The sequence below is a fragment of the Mastigoproctus giganteus genome, chromosome 11 (genome assembly GCF_048544385.1).
Source record: "Mastigoproctus giganteus isolate SK-2022 chromosome 11, ASM4854438v1, whole genome shotgun sequence".
NCBI classification, from domain to species: domain Eukaryota; kingdom Metazoa; phylum Arthropoda; class Arachnida; order Uropygi; family Thelyphonidae; genus Mastigoproctus; species Mastigoproctus giganteus.
The window spans coordinates 14572998-14595154 of record NC_143585.1 but is presented as its reverse complement, the minus strand read 5'-3'; the positions used below and the strand labels follow the sequence as shown (position 1 = coordinate 14595154).

At 38.3% G+C, this 22157-nt stretch overlaps 1 protein-coding gene across 2 annotated transcripts in view; it reads left to right on the top strand.

Annotated features, from left to right (window-relative positions):
* Nucleotides 1–1354: 1354 nt before the first annotated feature.
* Nucleotides 1355–22157, top strand: part of LOC150077731 (TAF5-like RNA polymerase II p300/CBP-associated factor-associated factor 65 kDa subunit 5L) — a 157697-nt gene continuing 136894 nt past the window's right edge. The window contains exon 1 of one of the 2 annotated variants that reach the window (XM_090384735.1): nt 1355–1409. In XM_090384735.1, the coding sequence (XP_090240861.1) occupies nt 1407–1409 (3 nt within the window). In that variant the 5' untranslated portion in view covers nt 1355–1406. The other variant, XM_090384734.1, reaches the window with a different exon arrangement.

Sequence of the window (22157 nt, the reverse complement as noted above, 5' to 3'; positions counted from 1 at the left end):
AGAAGCTCGATTGCCGATGAGGTTCGCCATTTAGCAGATAAATCGCCTTTTGATCTGAATTTCCTCACATCTATTCCACAACTGCCTTTCCTCAAGTTTAATCTAAGTCCCCTCAGGTTCTTAATCTGAGCAAGAGGAAGAATCTCATCAGCATTCAACTTGCTCATCCCATTCCAGATTGAGTTAGTTGGTCTCCGACGCGGTAGCATGTTTTTTTCCTTCAATGTCGAGTTTTTGTTAAAGCAGACAAGTAAATCGACCACAGAATATATGCAATTTACACAAAATATGTACGTTGCAATATGGTCTAAGTCGTTGAAGCGTGCCTAAAATCCTAAAACAAACAAAACCTGAACGGTATATAGATTCATGTAACATTTACCACCTTCCAGTTGCCTATAGTGTGTTTCAATAATGCACTTTTTTTATGGTTGCATGTGGCCTAGGATCAGTCAACGTTGTTCCCTGTGCTGCCTTAGCTATATACTTGCATGTTGTATGTAAATGTGTCACATTCTGGTGAGTATGGGCTTGGCACACCCAGGGTCCTGAGCTGGATATCATCATTCATCTCTTTCTTGGTGATTCCCTCTACTTTTGACTCTCTCTCTCTCTCTCTCTCTCTCTCTCTCTCTCTCTCTCTCTCTCTCTCTCTCTCTCTCTCTCTCTCTCAGGGTAACTCAGGAACTTTTTTTTTTTCCTGGTGCAGCATAAGCCTCAGGCTTCCTTGCATCATATGGCTAATAATAATAATAATAATATAATAATAATAATAATAATAATAATAATAATAATAATAATAATTGCTTTGATCTCACCCTAGAGTCTTTGGGATTCTGAAGCAACTGCGCCACTAGTTTCCTGGTAAATTCGTTTTTCCCGCGGTTCTTATTTTAGACATCAGCAGTTCCATTTCTAAACGTTTAGCATTTATTCTTATAATTGCAGGATTTTTTTAAATATAATTTAGTTTACCGTTAAATTTACTCTTTTAAAAAAAAATCTTGTTTTTTGAATAATTAGAATTATTTTTACTTTCAGTACCTTTTTGAAATGCTGAAATACTTTTCAAAATTATCGTTCCCAGAAATCACGAAATAGATTATGGAAGTTGTTATTCTTCAATGGTTTTAATTATTTAATTTTAATTAGCTATAGAGCAAATTAAATAGTTTTAGAGCAAAAAGATATCATTATTTTCCTTTAGACACGATTTTTATACGGATGTATTTTTAGAGATTCAGGCCCGATTTGATCGGTATAAAAAAATTATTGATTTTCTTCATTTTCTGTGTTATTTTTATTCGCACTATTTTACCATTTATATTTAATTAAAAGTGTTAATTGTAAAATCGTTTTAAGGACAACTTTTCACCCGTGTGGTGGCGCAGAAGTATCATGGCTCCATGGTAATGGAATAATATTTATTACTTTTCAAAGATTTGTATGCTATTTGAAATGAAGGGAAGCAGAAATGAATTGGCCTTTACAACTCTTGGCAGATATTTGAAGAGGCGCCAGTATACAGTAAGATTTTGTCATGTGTTTATGTGCATAGGTAAATGTGATTTACGTTGACATTCGGTTTTACTTATAGCTGAATTTATTGACAAACTATCAACCTCACTATCTGTTATTTCATCCACAATTTATTTAGATTAGCACAGATGAACTTAATTGCTTCTGTCAACACGTTATAATGGCCCTCAGTCACAAATTATTCGCTAGCAATCAGAATTGTACAAGAGGCGAACCCCTTTCGCCGTTTTTGCTATTAATTTAGGTATCTTAAGTTGGTTATTTTATCGACAGTATCACTACAGGTTGAGTATCCCTAATCCGAAATGCTTGGAGTCGGAAATGATTCCGATTTCGGAATGCATGGCATGGTGGAGTTGAAGTTGAAGTAAGGTGGAAATAAAATTTAGATTTCATACAAAAATATTCAATATTTATTAATAAAACATGATGGTCTCTGCTTCCAAAAGAATATTAATGCAACAAACAAAAAATATATATGCAACAAGTACTAATTCAAAATTTATATTTCAAGCAAAAAAAATTCCTTTTTATTTACCATCTTGAGAAGGAACATTACAAGTGGTTGAGGGATGAGGTGAGGGATGAGGAGACGTGCTGAATGGCCATTTTAAATGTTTCTTCCAGAGTCATTTGCCTCATCAACAAAGGTTTTTGTTGTACAAATCTCTTTTATTTTATAAACTGACGTTATTTTTTGTTCTGTTATAAAATATACTGCTCTAGAGCTTCAGTGGGTTCATCACACTTTTTCACCTTGTCTATAGTCATTTTTACTGCAGTGCTAACAATGTCATCTTCATTGTCACTTTTACCATGATCACCTTGATTCAAAACCATTTCAGCTATTTCATCATCAGTCATTGAATGAATAACTGGAGTCTCATTATCAATGTTAAAGATGATGTCTTCGATATACAATTTTTCTAGCTTACTGACAGACTCCGAAGGCACTGTTTTTGCATATGTAAGGAGTTCAGCCATCATATTTTTCTCAAAATGATTAGCTTCATTATCATCAGCACTGAGTATAGTTGCAGGCCGGAGTGTGTGCCAAGTATCAGATTGTGTCAGGCATGCATAACTGTGTCTTTAGTCACTGAGGTACAAGCTTTTGCAACAGCATATACAGCATCTTTCAATTTAAACTCCTGGAAACCTTCCACACCCATGCCTCTGTTCACTGCTGCCAGCATGCTGTTCAAAAAAGTGTTTTTATATTTACACTTCATTGATCTAAGGATAGCCTGGTCACATGGCTGAATTAATGAGGTCATGTTTGGGGGCGAGTACATGACATAAACATTATTTTTGATGAGCATTTCAGCTAGAGAATAAGCAGAACAGTTTCAGCTAGAGGATGAGCAGCAAGAAATAACGAACTCTTGCAGTCATCATTCAGTCCAGCTTTCCTGCAGTGAGCATGAACCACTACTACAAAATGTTTGTGAAACCAATCAGAAAAGATGTTCCTGGTGATCAATGCCATTTTGTTAGCATAATAATGGACTGGTAAGAAATTCACTGCTTTAAAACAGCGAGGACGCAAGCTTTGGCATATCACAGCAAGTTTACACTTATACATACTTGCTGCATTAGTATATCCCAGCATAGTTAATCTGGCCCTGGCATCCTTAATTCCTGTTGGGGCTGTCTCATCAGCCGTAGTTAGTGTCTTCTTGGGGCAATAATGCCAAAACAATGATGTTTCATCAGCATTATAGACTTGTTCAGCCGTCAGATTTTCACGAATGATGACCTTGGCAAACTTGTCAATGAATTTCTCCACTGCCTCATGATCAGCAGATGCTTTATCACCACAAATCTTTAAAAATTTAATTCCATGTATTTTCTTGAATTTCTCTAACCAGCCTATTGTATATTCACAGTTCACTTCAATTTTCAGTTCTTTATGATAGATCTTTGCTTGTTCCACAGTGTTGCAGTGAACATGTGCCACTTACTGATCAACTGATCGGTAAGTGGCATGTATTCACTGTGACACTGATGGATTCACTCTTTCAAAACAATCGAGATTCTCATTTTTAGCTTTATACAGTGTTTTTCTATTTTTCATTAACTTCTGTTCATCACTTTCAGCATAGAACTTGAACAGTTTATCTTTCTCTTCCTTCAGGTCGTAGGTGGTGATCCTGCCAACACCAAACTCTTCTGTAAGTTTTCTCACACTTACACCGCTGCCCAGTTTCTTCAACAAATTCACTTTCTGTTCTATAGATAAACTTAAATGATTCCTCTTCTTCTTATCACTCTTACCCCTAGTATCAGGTTTTTTTGACATTTTCAACAATATCTTTGTATCACAGAGCAGAGAATAAACTAAACAAATGGTGAGTAATGCACATAGACACCTTGTGTTGATGATAATTGGTGCCTTACTGATGTCAACACTTTTCGTCACAGTTCTTTCCCACCAGGGCTCCCAGTTTCCATAAATTTCAAGTATTTTTCAGAAAGTTTCGGTTTTCGGAATTTCAGATTAGGAATTAATTAAAAGAAAATTAGGTTAAACTTTAGAACAAGATTCTTACCCATGGATCTTTGCAACAGCAAATGAAAAGCACATCTAGCTCTGCATCCTGCTTCACTCTGATTGGATTGTTTATTCCTTCACATAATTTTGTTTCCTGATTTTTCACTTTCCAGCAGTAAGGGGGGAAATGATATCCTGATTTTAAGCCAGTTCTGGGGGTGGGAACTCATTTCCTAATAAATAATTTGGGGGTTCCTCCCACCGGTTTTAAACCAGGAAACAAAATTACACCAAGGAATAGATCATCCAGTGACTGCAAAGCAATAGGAGGAACTATTGGTGGAATAGACTTCCATTCCTTGTCGTGGAAGTTGATGGCCTAAATAAGTTTAAGGCTCAGCTGGACAGGTATTTCGAACGAACAGAGGGGTGAAGTGGAAGTGGTTATTTTTTATTTATTTATTTTTTTTTTTTTTGGCTGATGCTGCATAAGCTTGCTTTCTTGCATCAAATGCCTCTACTAATGCTAATGCTGACTAAGCTTATCCATAGTTCCGCGTTGCAAAGATCCATCGGTAAGAGATTTGATTTGTTCTAAAGTTTAACTGAAATTTATTATACAGCATATTATAGCATACTGTTTGGTCAACAAATACTGTGGCTAAGTTCTACATTATACATGATTAATTTATGTCATATATTGTTATAGTAATCTTTCATCATGCGGATAGTGAGATACTGTTGCACATGGATAGCTTTTGATACTGTTGCACATGGATAGCTTTTGATACTGTTGCACATGGAAGACTGCTGTATAAATTGGAGAGGTATGGCATTAAGGGTAAGTTGCTAGAATGGATAAAGGGATGGTTGAGTGGGAGACGACAGAGAGCGGTAATCAATGGACACTGCTCTTTGTGGACAAATGTTATTAGTGGAGTTCCCCAGGGTTTGGTGTTGAGCCCATTGTTGTTTTTTTATATTTATCAATAATATTGATGAAGGTATATCAGGTTTAATGTCCAAGTTTGCAGATGATACAAAGGTTGGCAGGGTTGTTAAAGACAGTATGCTACTCCAACTGGATCTAGATAAGTTCGGAATGGGCCGAGAAGTGGCAACTGAAGTTTAACATTGACAAATGCAAAGTACTGCATACGGGCAACAATAACCCAAGAGAAACGTACCAACTGTTTAGTATTACACTCAGGGAAGTGGAAAGTGATAAAGACCTGGGGGTAATTGTGCAGTCCCTGGGGGTAATTGTGCAGTCAAATATGAAGTTTGCTAAGCAGTGAAGATGGGCTGCCAGGGCAGATCATGGAGTCTTGTCAATGATATATAGGAGTTTTGCTAGCAGGGACAGGGAGATGATTATCCCTTTATACAAGGCAGTGGTTAGGCCACACCTAGAGTACTGTGTTCAGGTCTGGAGGCCTCATTTTAGGAAGGATGTAGAGTTGCTACAACGAGTACAAAGAAGGGCAACAAGATTGGTGAGGGGAACAAAGGGATGCTCTTACCAAGAAAGGCTTAAGTTCTGCAAATTGCAGCACCTGCGAGGTGATCTGATTGAGGTGTATAAAGCCTTGAATGGATTGAACAAGCTGAATGCTGATGGGATTCTTCCTTTGCTCAGATTAAGAACCTGAGGGGGCACAGATTCAAAGTGAGGGATGGCAGTTGCAGAATAGATGTGCAGAAATTTGCCTTTAGCCAGCGGTTAGTTGATCGGTGGAACAAACTTCCATCTTTTGTTGTGGAAGTTGATAATCTAAATAAATTTAAGGCTGAGTTGGACAGGCATTTGGAACGAATGGAGGGGTTGAAAATGGGAGGGGGGGTTTGGCTGATGCTGCATAAGCTTGCTTTCTTGCATTGTATGCCTCTACTAATGCTAATGCGATTCATTTCCACCAGAATATTATAATCCTATGTCCAATCTTAGGTAAAGGCTAGCAAGCACCCCCACACTTCAGCTAACAAAAAAAAAAAAATAATAAATAAATAAATAAAAAAGAAAAAGAATTTAGGTGTGCAATTTGCCAAATAGAAACAAGACTGCAAAATGCACACAAAGTGCAAATGAAAAGTTGAATATTTGAATTCAGTTATAGCTCAGACGCAGCATGGTTTTGTTAAGGGCAGGTCTTGCCTGACCAATTTGATTGGATACTATGATGTAGTCACAAAAGAACTGGATGCAGGGAATAACTTTGATATTATATATTTGGATCTTAGAAAGGCTTTTGATACTGTTGCACATGGAAGACTGCTGCACAAATTGGAGCAGTGTGGCATTGGAGGCAAATTGCTGCTATGGATAAGGGGATGGTTGAGTGGCAGAAGACAGAGAGTGGTAATCAATGGACACTGCTCAACTTGGACTAATGTTATTAGTGGAGTTCCTCAGGGTTCAGTGTTTGGTCCATTGTTGTTTTCGGTGTTTATGAATGATATTGATGATGGGATATCAAGTTTAATGTCCAAGTTTGCAGATGATACAAAGGTTGGCAGGGTTGTTAAGGACACTACTGACACTATGCTGCTGCAACAGGATCTGGAAAGGTTGAACAGATGGGCTGAGAGGTGGCAAATGAAGTTTAACATTGACAAATGTAAAGTACTACATATGGGAAACAGTAACCCCAGAGCAACGTATCAACTCTGCGGTACTACACTGACAGTGGTGGAGAATGAAAAGGACCTGGGGGTAATTGTGCAGGCAGATATGAAGTTCTCTGAGCAGTGCAGACGAGCTGCAAGAGTAGCTCATGGTGTCTTGTTAATGATATACAGGAATTTTTCTAGCAGGGATAAGGAGGTGATTATTCCCTTGTATAAGGCAATGGTTAGGCCACATCTTGAGTACTGTATACAGGTCTGGAGGCCTCATTTCAAGAAGGATGTAGAGCTGCTGGAACGGGTACAGAGAAGGGCAACAAGATTAGTGAATGGAACAAAGGGTTGCTCTTACGAAGAAAGGCTTAAGTTTTGCAAATTACAGAGTCTGGAGACTAGGCACCGGCGAGGTGATCTGATAGAGGTGTATAAGGCTTTGAATGGTTTGAGCATGCTCAATGCCAATGGGATTCTTCATCTTTCTCAGAATAATCACCTCAGAGGGCATAAATTCAAATTGAGGAAGGACGGATGTCGGATAGATGTGCGGAAATTTGCCTTTGGCCAGCGGGTGGTTGGTTGGTGGAACCGACTTCCATCACTTGTTGTTGAAGTTGATAGCCTAAACAAATTTAAGGCTCAACTGGACAGGTATTTCGAACGAATGGAGGGGTGAGATGGGAGTGGTTTTTTTTTTTTTTTGGCTGATGCTGAATAAGCTTGCTTTCTTGCATCATATGCCTCTACTAATGCTAATGCTAATTTGTTAGTATGACCCTTACTAATGTTAGTATGATAGTTAGTATTTCCTTTACTGCATAAAGGAAATGTATCATCAACATGCATGGGCCATGCACTTTCTACACTGTTGCTAATACATTACTCTCAGGATTATTCAGACTTATACTTCCATTTTAGCATCTGAGGAAGGATAATTTTTGAAACTAAAACTTATGGAAATTCAAGCATGTGATGGGATATTAACTTAATTATTAAATTTATTATTAAAAGTTAATAAAACTTAATTGACTTATTATTTAAAGGATTTAATAATAACAGTAGTCTTCTCCACTGGTGAAGTGTTACTTATTTGAGGTAGTACAATACCATGGCAATTCATTGTGAACGCATTCACAATATGAGATATAACCAAAATGATGCCAATTTAATTAATTAATTTAACTATTTTGGTAGATGTCTACATTAAAATTATGCTTTTGCATTAACCTATATGTTAACAATGGAATTTAATAAGATTAATAAATATTTTTGATTAATTGGTAATACTATACTAAGCTAACAGATTCCTAATACACTGTTTCATATTACGTTATACCTTAAGATATCAGTACGAGATATATACGTTGCGCTATTTCTTATCGATTACAATATGGTGACTAGTTTAACAATATTGGTGCCAACACCGGCAGTCATAACTTCCAAAAATCACTAGTTAAAAAATTCAAAATATAAGCTAACAAAAGCTACTAAACCTATTTAATATCTTTGTAAAACACAGTGCAGTATTTTAATTAACAAAGAATACGGTAAAACTGTATAAATACTTATCCCTTAACAGCAGCCAAAAATCCACCAACTGATCTCTTCTGCGACCAGAGTGCCCTCTTGAGATGTTAGAGATGGATGGTCAACTAATGACTATAGAGTAACAACATATGAGGTGGAAGATTTTGATAGCATTGAGAAGAATCTGGATGTAATGTAGATAGCTCTGTGGTTATCTTTAACTATCCATAGCTTTGTGGTTATCTATAACATTGTGGTCAATGGAGTAAAATAAATTTAAGAACATAATAGAAATGAAGTTAAATAATGAAAATGAGAGGTTTTGGAACAGCAGCCTGGCAGCAGATAAGCAAAGTTTTTAACAAATATTTTGTGAGGCTTCCTGTGGATCTATGAGGAGAGGGGATAAAAAGAGATCACTGCCGTGGAGGCAGGCAGAATTAACAGGACTGCAAAGGATGCAAATAACAACAGCAAAGACTTCTTTATTTATATAAACTCTCAAAGGAAGCAGATGAATCAGATTGGTCAACTTGATATCAATGGTTTGACCCTAGATGATTATTCTCAGATAGCTGCCGAACTAAATGAGTATTTCGCATTTACATTCACACATGAGGAGTCATTTAAGGAGGATAGGGCCAGATGTTTATCAAACTCTAACAGGGAGTTAAATAATTTTGTAATAACTGAAAGCAAAGTGGAGGAGAAATTGTTGAAGTTAAACATAAGAAAGGTGCTTGGGGGAGATGGGATCTATCCAATTATGTTAAAAGAAGTGGCAAAGGAAGTAAGCAAACTCTTAGCCATAATTATGAGAGCATCCTTCGACTCGGGGGAAGTCCCCACGGACTGGAGATATGCAAATGTATCTCCAGTTCACAAAGGGGGGATCAAAGGGTGACATGAGTAATTACAGACCTTTTAGTTTGACTTCTGTTCCGGGGAAAATAATGGAATCACCGGTTAAAGAAGCAGTGCAGGATCATCTAGACAAGACAGCAATGATAATTGAGACACAGCATGGGTTTGTCAGCGGGAAGCCTTGTCTGACCAATTTGATTGGATACTGTGATGTGGTCACTGTGGTCACAAAGGAATTGAATGCAGAAAATAATTTTGATATCATATATTTGGATTTCAGGAAAGCTTTTGATACTGTTTCACATGGATCACTACTGTACAAATTAGAGCAGTATGGCATTAAGGGCAAGTTGCTACAATAGTTAAAATGATGGTTGAGTGAGCGAAGACAGAGAATGATAATCAATGGATACTGCTCTACGTGGACAATGTTATTACTGGTATTTCTCTGGGTTCGGTGTTGGTTCCATTGTTGTTTTGTATATTTATCAGTGATATTGATGAAGGTATATCAAGCTTAATGTCAAAGTTTGCAATGATACAAAGGTTGGCAGTGTTGTTAATAACAGTAATGACAGTATGCTGCTGCAACAGGATTTGGAAAAGTTGGTCATATTGGCTGAGAAGTGACAACTGAAGTTTAACATTGACAAATGCAAAGTACTGCGTATGAATAGCAGTAACCCCAAAGAAATGTACCAACTGAGTGGTGTTATACTCAGGGTAGTAGGGAATGAAAGAAATCTTGGGGTAATTGTGCAGTCAGATATGAAGTTTTCTGAGCAGTGTAGACAGCAGGCTGCTAGAGTAGGTCATGGGGTCTTGTCAATGATATACAAGAATTTTGCAAGCAGGTATAAGGAGGTGATTATCCCCTTGTATAAGGCAATGATCAGGTGAGTACTGTGTACAGGTCGAGAAGCCTCATTTTAGGAAGGATGTAGAATTTCTAGAACGAGTACAGAGAAGGACAACAAGACTGGTGAAGAGAACAAAGGGGTGCTCTTATGTAGAAAGGCTTAAGTTCTGCAAATTGTAGCTTCTGGAGACTAGACGCTTGTGAGGCGATCTGATTGAGGTGTATACAGCCTTGAATGGATTGAGCAGGCTCAATGCTGATGGGATTCTTCCTCTTGCTCAGATTACAAACCTGAGGGGGCATAGATTTAAACTGGGGAAAGACAGTTGTATAATTGGTATGTGGAAGTTTGCCTTTAGCCTGCAGGTAGTTGATTGCTGGAACAAACTTCCATCTGTTGTGGAAGTTGATAGCTTAAATAAATTCAAGGCAGAACTAGACAAACATTTGGAATGAATGGATCGGTGAAATGGGAAGGAGTTTTTTTTCCTTTGTGACTGATGCTGCATAAGCTTCCTTTCTTGCATCATGTGCCTCTACTAATGCTAAAGGGATATTAAGAAGGCAAGGCAGTGTTTCCAAAGAGTCAAGGGGATAGAGATTGTGATGTGCAGGAATATAGAATTAGATATATGGAAATTAAAGGAAATTATGTGCAAAAAATAAGGAAAAGTAAAAGGCAGTAAAGGAGAGATTTTTTTAAAACTAGAAGGAAATGGGGACCTTTTGGGATTGCTCTGTAATATGATAATGGAAAATTAGTACATCAGAAAAGTTCAGTACTCTGTATGGGTTGACATGGAGGAGACACTTAGCTGGGAAGATAGTCTTCAGATGTTGTTTCCAGATGATGATGAAAAAGAAGAAATGGGAAGCATATATTGAGATGAATATAACAAACAGCTCTACAGAGAAATAGTGAGCCAGTAAATCAGAATATTTTATAATGGAGGATTTTAACTTTCTAGATGTTAACTGAAATTTGTGGGTTGGTCAATCACACAGTGGCAAGACTTTTGGAGATTTATTGGATGACTGTTTTCCACAGCAGCATGTTAGAGAGGCAACAAGAGGAAGCAATACTCTTGATCTGGTTATCAACAACAATTCATAAAACGTTAAGAATCTTCAGGTAAAAGACCCACTGGGTAGCAGTGATCACAGTGTACTAATGCAGAATTTAATTCAAGACAATTACTATCAAGAGTACAGGGAAATGCTTTTGCTTTTGTAAAGTTGACTACAGTGGTCTCAGACAGTTTTTAAATTCTGTGAAGTGGGACCAACTGATTACATTACGAACAACAAATGGGAAGTAATCATGGAAGCTACTAGGCTTTTCTTACCAACTAAGAAATACTGTTCAAGGCCTAAATGGATGTCAGATGAACTGATGAGACTTGTGGCAGAGAAGAAAAATGCATGGGATGCATGCATATCAGATAATACAGCAGCCTATGGTATATATAAATTAATCTGTAATCAAATCACAAAGGAGGTTAGGTAAACTGAGGTAAATTATGAGAAGTCTCTTGCAAAGAAGAATGGTAAAGACTTCTATGCTTATTTTAATAGTAGAAGTAGAAGGTCGATGAGGTAACTGTTGATGACCCTGCTCAGTTTGCTGACAAATTGAATAGGTATTTTCATCTATATTTACACATGCATTCTTTAGGAAATAGGATGCCAGAAGTTTATCAGACTAATAGGGGAGTTAAATGATTTCGTGATAACTAAAAGGAAAGTGGAAGAGAAATTTTTGAACTGGATAGATTCCACCTGGGGAGGATGGAATCTATCCAGTTATATTGAGGGAGACAGCAAAGGAGGTAAGCAAATCCTTGACCATTATTATGAGAGCATCCTTGGATTCAGAAGAGCTCCCTATGGACTGGAGATGAAACAACAATGGGCCCAGCGCCAAACCCTGGGGAACACCACTAATTACATTCATCCACGAAGAGCAGTGCCCATTGATTACCACAGTCTGTTGTCTCCCACTCAACAGTCCCGTTATCCATTGTAGCAACTTACCCTTAACAACTTACCTCTCCAATTTGTACAGGCGCCTCCGTAGCCAGGTGGGTAGGAGCAGCAGTGTGTAGCACACACTTCTTGATTAGACCGGGGTTCGAGCCCGTGACCACCAAATACGGAGGATGCAGAAAGGTCAGGGAATGGCCACTGCATATCCTCAGAGCAGTATGGCCTTAGTTGCTAATGCTTCTAAAAATCAAATAACAACAACCAATTCGTACAGCAGTGTTCCATGTGCAACAGTATCAAAAGCTCTGCTGAAATCCAAGTATATTCAAAATTATTTTTTGCATCCAGTTTCCTTTGTGACCACATCATAGTATCCAGTCAAATTGGATAAACAAGACTTCCCTTTAATAAACCCATGCTGTCTTAACTATTATTGCAGTCTTGTCTACATGATCCTGTAATGCTTCTTTAACCAGCAACTCCATTATTTTCCCCAGAATACAAGTTAAATTAACAGGTCTATAGTTTCTTGTGTCACCTGTTGAACCCACTTTGTGAATTGGTGACACATTTGCACACCTCTATGGGGACCTCCCCTGAGTCTAAGGAAGCTCTCATAATTATGGCTAATTGTTTGCTTACTTCCTTTGCTGCCTCCTACTGTATAACTGGATAGATCCCATCCACCCCAGTTGCCCTCTTTTTGTTTAACTTCAGTAATTTCTCCTCCACTTTGCTCTCCATCAGTAGTCAGCCCATCTATGTTAAGGGGCCCAATCTGATTCATCCCTTTCCTTCTAGAGTTCACATAAGTAAAAAACTCTGCTGTTTTTCTTTGCATCCTTTTCCGAAGATTTCTTGTAATCTGCCTTCGTGTCCCTAACCTCCTTTGTGACTTGATTACAGATTATTTTATATATGCCATAAGCTTCTGTTTTGCCTCATAATTTATATGCATCCCATACATTTTTCTTCTCTGCCACAAGCCTCATTAATTCATTTTACAGCCATTTAACATTGACAAATGCAATATATTGCATATGGGTAGTAGTAGTCTCAGATTTAACATATGCACTATGTGTAACTACATTCAGGGAAGTGGGAAAATAATAAAAAAAACCTGGTGTAATTGTGCATTCAGATACGAAATTCTCTGAGCAGTGTAGTCAGAACAGCTGATGGGGTTTTGTCAATGATATATACAGGAATTTCAGATTATTCTGGTAATCTTTCAGATTACCAGAATAACCTGAAAGGCCTCGATGGTTTCCGACAAGGCTTTTCAGGTTATTGCATGGTGAGAGCCCATACACTTGGTGATGATGCAGAAGTATTTGTTGTTTTGGACAAAAAGGATACAGTCTATGATGTTATTTGGCATTAGATTCTGCCTGCTCTTGGAGAAGACATATGATAAAGGTGACATCAGCATAGAGAGGGTAAGGTTTAAGGAGGAAACAGGAAAGTTATGGGAGGCTTGTTGGAGATCATCTGAAAAAGGCAGAGTGACATCATTTAATGATACCTGAAGTGAAGATAGTGGAAAAAATTAATAAATGGCCAGCTTTTGGGCTGTATTAGACAATGGTTGTCACCTTTCAGGGCTTAAAAGATAAGTTGCAGCAGTTGGACTTGGTTGAGAGTGGTAATTGTCAATGTGGTACCCTGGCAACCTTGGTGCATGTTGTAATAGAGTTTGATCTGCATGATATATTCCTCGTTAGGGGTTAGAAAATCAAGGTGCGCCTATCTCTTCAAATGTTCAAAGGAAGCTCTTCAAATGTTATGAAAATTATATGGCATCTTTGTCTTTGGTTTTTATAAGAGATGTTTTTGTCATTTGTTTACAAAGATGAGTCTAGAGTTTTGTATTGAAATTGGTTTTATTCATTTAAAGATATATGTAGTGAATTATATTTATACAAATTGTAATGAAATGTATATACACTGTGCTGCCACTTTATTAGGTACACCTGCCTAGTGGTGCCTAGCCAGGTGGGCTGGAGCAGCAGTGCTTAGTACATGTTTTTTGATTAGACCGGGGTTCGAGCCCGTGACCACCAAATACGGAAGATGCGGCAAGGTTAGGGAATGACCACTGCATATCTCCGGAGCAATATGGCCGTAGTTGCTAACGCTCCTAAACCAAATAACAAACAACAACCTACCTAGTAGCGTGTTGAGCCTTCTTTGGCCTTCAAAACAGCCTGAATTTGTCTGGGCATGGATTGAACAAGATGCTGAAAACGTTGTGCAGGAATGGAGTACCATGTAGACACGAGTGTGTCACGCAGTTCCTTGAGATTCAACGGAGGTGTAGGCCTGCAGCAAACAGCCCTTTCCAGCTCATTCCAAAGATGTTCAATATGATTGAGTCCGGGGACTGAGCAGGCCACTGCAGCAAAGAAAAGTCATTGTCACGTTCCTGGAACCATTCCATAGTGATTCAGGCTTTGTGCACTGGCACATTATCCTGCTGGAAGTAACCATCTGACTGAGGATAAACTGTCAACATGAATGGATGCACTTTGTCAGCAATGATGTTTAGATACTATGTGGCATTCAGATGGGTATCAGTGGGCCCAGTGTGTGCCAAGAAAACATTCCTCACACCATAACACTTCCCCCACCACCTTTCACAGTAATCGTCAGACATATGATCTTAATCAGTTATGTAGAGTTAATAAGGAATTTGGACTAAAGATGAATATGGCTAAAACAGAAGTAATGATGAACAAGTATGCCACAGAAAGGGAAATAATGATTGAAGGAACAGTAATTGAAAAGGTGGAGTCATATACTTATCTGGGACAAGTTATTAGCTGTAATAATGATAAATGGTCCTTGAGGTTGTCACAGACATTCTCTCAGATATGCCAGACAAGCTGTACTTGCTATCTGGGAGTCTAAAACGCTGATGGAACTGATATTCGGGTGACACTCAAGTCAAGTGGACCCAATTTCGGCGAAGTCCGGACGGTCTGTGACAGCCAAATCCTCTGCTTGCACCTTCACGATGGTGGGACTGTTAGTAATCCTGGGTATAACCTCCATGCACAAGTATATGGTGGGTGACCACCCAGGTGTGAACCAACGTAAGCAGGGGTCGAGGTGTGGCGCCCACACCACATGGAGGAACGCCGCCCCTCTATGTTACCAGGCAGTACTAGGTGGTAGATGACTCATCAACCGGTGAAATACCACCACTCTGCTTATTGGAGGCTTGAAATGGTGGAACCCATGTTTAGTCTCTAGAGCTAAGTTCCGGTCAACCTTTCCCTATCTCTTCCATCATGCAGTATGATTGATGACTTTTGAGGTTATGATGAACGTCGTGGCGAGATCCAATATTCCTTACATTTCGAGGGTACAGCTCTAAAACGGTGTTCGCAGGCCGGCCGCTAGTTAGTACACCGGACTGAACCTATTGGTAACTCTCTAGGAAGCTTCCGGATCAGCTAGTGTATAATCTTGCTGCCTCTACTCTGCCAGATAGTGACTGGAGGGAGTCCGAGTAGTGTGTATGCGGGGAGCATTGTCGAGGCCACGTTATGTCAGGGATCTGGGTATATTCTTACCACATGTACGCCATATCCAAAAATTTCATTACTTCATACAGCATGTCCCACCTACTTTTTCTTACTATTGAATACACCATGAATTGTCAAACTAATAGAGCAAGCTTATCTGCGAAAAGATCTAAACCTCCCAAGGACTTCCTAATTCATTTCACAAATATACGTGGTCTCAATTCTAATCTCAACGATGTCCATTTCCACTTGCAGACTGCCAAACCCCATGTACTTTTTCTGACAGAATCTCAGTTATCGGTTGATTCATCTACTGCTCATCTCAGATGCCCAAATTATTCGCTGTATGATTCCTTTCGCCTCAAAGGTGGTACTTGTGCATATGTCCGTTCTGATATTCCCTGTCAGAGACTTGGCAATTTGGAATCTCCTCTCTTTGATCTTCTCTGGCTTAAAATCTCTCTACCTCATTGTGTCAAATTCATCTGTTGTCTCTACCATTCTCCCAATTCCACTAATCCTTGGAGCTCTTTGACTTCCTCTCTTTGCAACTTGACTTTCTCCAGTCCAACTTTCCTAACCGTGAAGTAATTTTCCTTGGTGATTTTAATGTTCACAACTCCAGCTGGCTTCCGTTTTCTAGTCACACCGACCCAGCAGGTCGAGATGCTGAGGCTTTTGCAATTACTAATGACCTAGCACAGATTGTTCATTTACTTACAAGAATACCGGACAATCCTAATCATACAGCCAATACGCTAGATCTTTTTCTCACAAACAACCCTTCTAAGTACACGGTCGAAGTGAGAGGTCCTTTAGGCACTTCAGATCACAACTTGGTGATTGTCTCTTCTCCAATGGAGCCTTTATCTCATGGCTATTCCCAACCTCGTGTTGTTTGGCATTACAAGAATGCAAAATGGGATGACCTGCGAGACTTCTTTTCCTTGGTCGGATTACTGTTTCAAAACTTCTGATGTCAACATTTGCTCAGATCGTGTCAGTGAAATTATTCTTGCAGGAATGGAATCCTTTATCCCACACTCCACTTTAAAATCTCGTCCTTTATCTAAACCTTGGTTTTCCAATAAATGTGCTAAGGCTGTCCAAGAGAAGAATGTTGCATATCGTAATTGGCTTGTTTCTAATTCTTCAGTTTCATTTTCTGCCTACACCAAAGCTCGCAACAGTTGTAAAGCAGTTATTAACCAGTCCAAACTAGAGTTTGAACAGGCTAAGAGTAGAAAACTTTCTTCTTGCCCTAATGGTAGCCGAGCATTCTGGTCTCTTGCCAAAGCTATTGGCCGCAACTTTTGCCCATCTTTGCTCCCACCTCTGTCCAAACCAGATGGTTCTGTTGCCACTTCAGCCAAGGATAAAGCTGACCTGCTAGCATCCCATTTTTCTTCCAGCTCATGTATTAATGATCTTGGTAAAACACCTCCCACCATTCCCAACACGCTCCATTCAATGCCTCCTGTGGTCTTCCGTCAAAATTATATCAGAAGGATTTTGATGAATCTTGATGCTAAGAGAGCTCCAGGTCCTGATGGTATTTCTCCACTTGTTCTCAAAACCTGTGCTCCTGAACTTACTCCTGTTCTTTGCCGCCTTTTTACACTTGCTTATTCCAAAGGTGTTTTTCCTTCTGCTTGGAAATTTGCTCATATCCAGCCAGTTCCTAAAAAGGGTGACAAATACCTCCCATCCAATTATCGTCCCATTGCAATTACTTCTACTCTTTCTAAAGTAATGGAGAAATCAATTAACCGCCAACTCTTAAACTACCTAGAAACCTTCCGTCTGATCAACGATCACCAGTATGGATTCCGTCAGTGTCGATCCACTGGAGATATTCTGGCTTATGTTACCCATTTATGGACTAATTCAATGGAAAGGTTTGGTGAAACACAAGTAGTTGCTCTTGACATCTCAAAGGCTTTTGATCATGTTTGGCATAAAGGTCTTCTAAACAAGCTTCCATCTTATGGTTTGCCAACTGTTTTTAGTAATTGGTTATCCAGTTTTCTCTCTGATCACTCACTGAGGGTGATGGTAGATGGCTCTCTGTTTTCTAACTTCTCCACTAATGCCGGTGTCCCCCAAGGTTCAGTTCTTTCCCCCACTCTTTTCCTCTTGTATATCAATGACCTTCCATTGACTGGAAATCCTATCCATAGTTTTGCCGATGATAGCACATTGCATTCAACTTTCCATTTTGAGAAACCTTGTCCTGCTCAATCAGCTTCAACTTCTCGAAAATCTGCTACCAATTCCTTAAATGCCGATCTTCAGGTAATTCTCCAGTGGGGCAAAGACAACTTAGTTGATTTCAACCCTTCTAAAACTCAGTCTTGTCTTATATCTCGCAAAAAGGATTCTTCTACTCCTATGCTTATCTTTAGTGACACTCCGATTTCTAGGCAAAATGATATATCTCTTTTGGGGATTACCCTGACTTCTAATCTCTCTTGGCACAAGCACATTACAAATATTGCTTCCTATGCATCTAAAAAACTTGGTTTTCTCTTTCGCCCTCGGCGTTACGTTTCTTCCAAACAGCTGCTCACTCTGTATAAATCGCAAATTCGCCCTGCCATGGAATATTGTTCCCATATCTGGGGTGGTGCCCCCAAAACCTCTCTCCGGCTTCTTGATTCCATTCAGAAGAGGGCAGTTAGGTTAATTAATGATTCATCTCTAACAGAGTCTCTCCACTCGCTTTCTCATAGATGCACTGTTTCTGCTGCATGCCTCTTCTACAGATACTTCCATGGGCACTGTTCTTCTGAATTGGCTTCTATAAATCCTGCTCTCTCTTTCAAAACAGTCCGAACACGTGCCGCCACCAGCCAACATCCATTTACTGTCCAACTTCAAACCCACAGAACCAACTTTTCATCTTCCTCATTTATTCATTCAACTGCCGTTTTCTGGAACAACCTTCCTTCATACGTATTTCCTGAAAATTACAATCTACAGAAGTTCAAGTCCAATGTCAACAAATATCTTCTTTCGTCTTCTTAACCTCAAACCCAAGCACGGTACTAAGTACTATAGGTTCTAATACCTCTCGTGTTTGGTGTTCACATAAAAAAAAAAAAAAAAAAAAAAAAATGGCTGGAAGTCAAGCGAAGAATAAATTTTGGATGGATAGCATTCAGGAAATATAGTCACATACTGAGGAGCAATATCCCAGTTTGTCTGAAACGTAAAATAATGAACCAATGTATACTCCCCATCATGACTTATGGAAGTGAAACTTGGGCACTCACCAAAAGAATGGAAGAGAAGCTGAGAACTACACAGCGAAGAATGGAAAGAATTATACTGGGAATCAAACTGTTAGATAAGAAGAGAAACACATGGATTAGGCAGCAAACTCAAGTAAAGGACATTCTTATCAAAACTAAAGAACTAAAATGGTCTTGGGCAGAACACATAGCTCGAAGACATGATGACAGATGGACTAAGAAAATAACAGAATGGTACCCAAGAGGAGCTAGAAGAAAACCTGGAAGACAAAGGCGGAGATGGATAGATGAAATTCATGAGTTTGTGGGTAGTAAATGGATGGCCAGTGCTCAAAACAGAAGCAACTGGAAAGTTGCTGGAGAGGCCTTCATTCTTCAGTGGATTGAAAATGGCTGATGATGATGATATGATACTTTCCAGATTCTGGAGAGTATCATATGGAAGTGTTCTATGTATCATATTGAAGTAAACTTCTCTTATTCTTTTACAAATATTGATATCAACATAGAACGTATTGAGCATTACAACTCTGGTTCATACTATCAATTAAAATGAAATGAAATGAACAATGCTCTGACATGGTCCATCTCAAAATCTGCTCATCAACCTGCCATGCTAGCTGAATATTTTCCCACCAGGATGTTAAATGTCTATTTTGGACTTCCTATTGTGTCTTCTCAACGTCATTTGTAATAGCAAAGTGAAATCTTATGCCTGTTGCTGTTCACTGGCTGTACAAAGCTATCTAGTATTTTGTATCTCTGAACACTGAATGAAGTGACCTCCTCAATATGGGGGACCCTCTTCAGCAGAGAATTCTATCCAAGATTACCAGAGTGACCTCATCCTTTCAGTCCAAACTTTCCCAAATAAACAGATTTGATTCTTTGACATGTTTAATGTTTGCTAATATCTCGGTCAAGCTAGCCACCCTTTTAGATCTTGATCCTCATGTCTGACTTCATGACAGAGTTTGCATAAAAAGTATTTTAGAGGCATTGATACAAAATTTCTAACTTTACCACCAGACACTGTTATCTCCAGTGTTTCAATTGAGCTTTTTTAACTGTTTTATCTTATTCCTTTATTAAAACTTTAATTGCCTGTTTTTATTCTTTGTAAATCCCTGTAGCTTACCTGTACTTGTGTATTGCCTCTACCTGTTTTTTGGTTAGCAATAAATGGCTATATATATATATATATATATATACGGTAGGATGCCGATTATCTTCGGATCAGTTTCTGAATTGTCAATTAACCGAATCATTTCAACCAAGGAATGCTGGCTCAGTCTTTGACTTAAATCACACTCCCTCCACTCTCTGGGTCAGCCCTTATTCCAGTCCATTCTAGTACGTTCACTGCCATTGTAGTCACATGTCAGTGTTTAGTGTTGTGTTTTGGTATGAAAAGCAGAATGAATGCAATGCTCCACAACTTACACTGAAATGCTATAGTCTTAGCAGCTAGGAAACTATTTTCATCTGCTAAATTAACATAATTGTTGGAAATGTTAATTTATAATTACTGTACATTTTTCATGTTTCAACTGTTTTAAAGTTTTTTATTATTATTAATACTGTATAATAGTACATTGTAATATTCAATCATGTCTTTAAAGTGTGTAATAATTAAATTGTTTTTTCATGTAAAAGTGTTTTATTCCTTAATCCAGTTATCCGAATTTTTGATTATCCTTCCACCTTTGTCACAAATCAATTCAGATAATCAGTGTTCTACTGCATATCAGGCAACCCCCATATAACTCGGTACTTCTACAACACAATTGATAAATTGCAGCAATCCTCACATAACACGGTACTTATATAACACAGTTAGAGAATTTCGTCAAACCTCTCATAACAGGGTATTTTTGAACTTTTGTGCTGGGAAAACCCTGCTATTACGTTGAATGTAATTTTTCAACATTTCCATTCTTTTTGAATCCCCACTGTTGACTCTCTAGTCAAAAAAAAATTGAGAAATCCCTGTATTTTATTTTGTTGGGAAATCCCTATGTTATGTTTTGTGCTATTGAACTTGTGGAAAAAAATCTAGATTCCAGTTTTATTACTATTGGACAGCACGCCAGGCCATCCAAAAGATTTAAGTCACCTATATCTACCACCACAGTTGTACTAAGTTAATATAACTTCTTTCATTCAGCCATTAGATCAAGGCATTATATTCACCTTTAAAACTCATTACATCAGAAAATCATTACAACGGATTTTGGTAAAAATTGATTCCGAATCTATTGATGGAGCCATGGAAACATTTCTCAATTGTGGACTGTATCAGAATCATAGCTTTATCGCTGAAAGAAGTAAAACCGTCAATGTTAAATGCATGTGGAAAAATGTATGACCAGAGTCAGTTCATTCAGGAAGTATGGTCGAACCGGCAGAAAACGGAATCGGTGCAATAGTAGAACTTGCTAAGTTGGTAGGAGGAAGTTTTGATTATGTGACTACTGAAGCCCTCATGGGTAGAATTGCCCTCCTCCTCACACTTGGTGGAAAAGACGTGAGTTCGAATCCTGTTGATAACGGGGGGGGGGAAGGTTTGAGAAATTTTATAGGTATTTTTCACAACGTAGCTGAGTTAATCGGGTTCGGGTAGCATGGTTTTTCCCCTCCCGGAAACTCAATTTTTTTTCGTTCATCAAAACAGAAAATCGACCTCAGGACACGTGTAATATGGCCTTAGTCGCCGATGCTCCTAAAAAAAAAATAAAAAAGATATGATTAGTGAAGATATTGGAAAATTACTGATAGAAAAAGATGCTGGCGAAGCGGATTTGGTGGAAATTGCATCGGGGGTAAAATCAAACGATGATAGCGCAGATAAATTTTAAACTTCCAAATTTTATACTAAAAAGCATATGTTAGCTGAGAAATTAGAATCTTATTTTTTGAATGCAGATTCTTGAATGAAGGGAGCCTAAAGTTGAAAAGGGAGTTTTAAAAATGCTTAGTTCCACCCGATGAAATTCAGATTTATCAAGCAAAAGCAAACAAAACCACATTACTGATTTTTTAAAGAGAGCAGTAGATACACGAATCTAGAATGATGTAGTTTTGTTAGGTTGTTAACATTTTGTTAACTATATAGTCTATTTTTGTTAGCTTTTGGAACGTCACCCAACCCCCTTTGTACTTTTTCTTAGTCCCGTATAACACGGTTTCGCACAACACGACATTTTATAGGAACCTAACTACCGTGTTATACAAGGGTTATCTGTATATAACTTATTGTATAGTAATAGAATAATTTTCAAATAATATACGATAATTTTAATATGAATATTTGATAAAAGGAATGTTAAGCTGTAAATAACGATTGTTGTTATACTTTCTTTGTGGCTGCAGTCTGTATCTCAATTGGTATGACTTTCCTCATGGAATGACAGACTCTTAGAACAGTGCCAAGCAATTGATTGAAATGAAAATTAGTTATGTGAAAGCATTTCATACTTTAT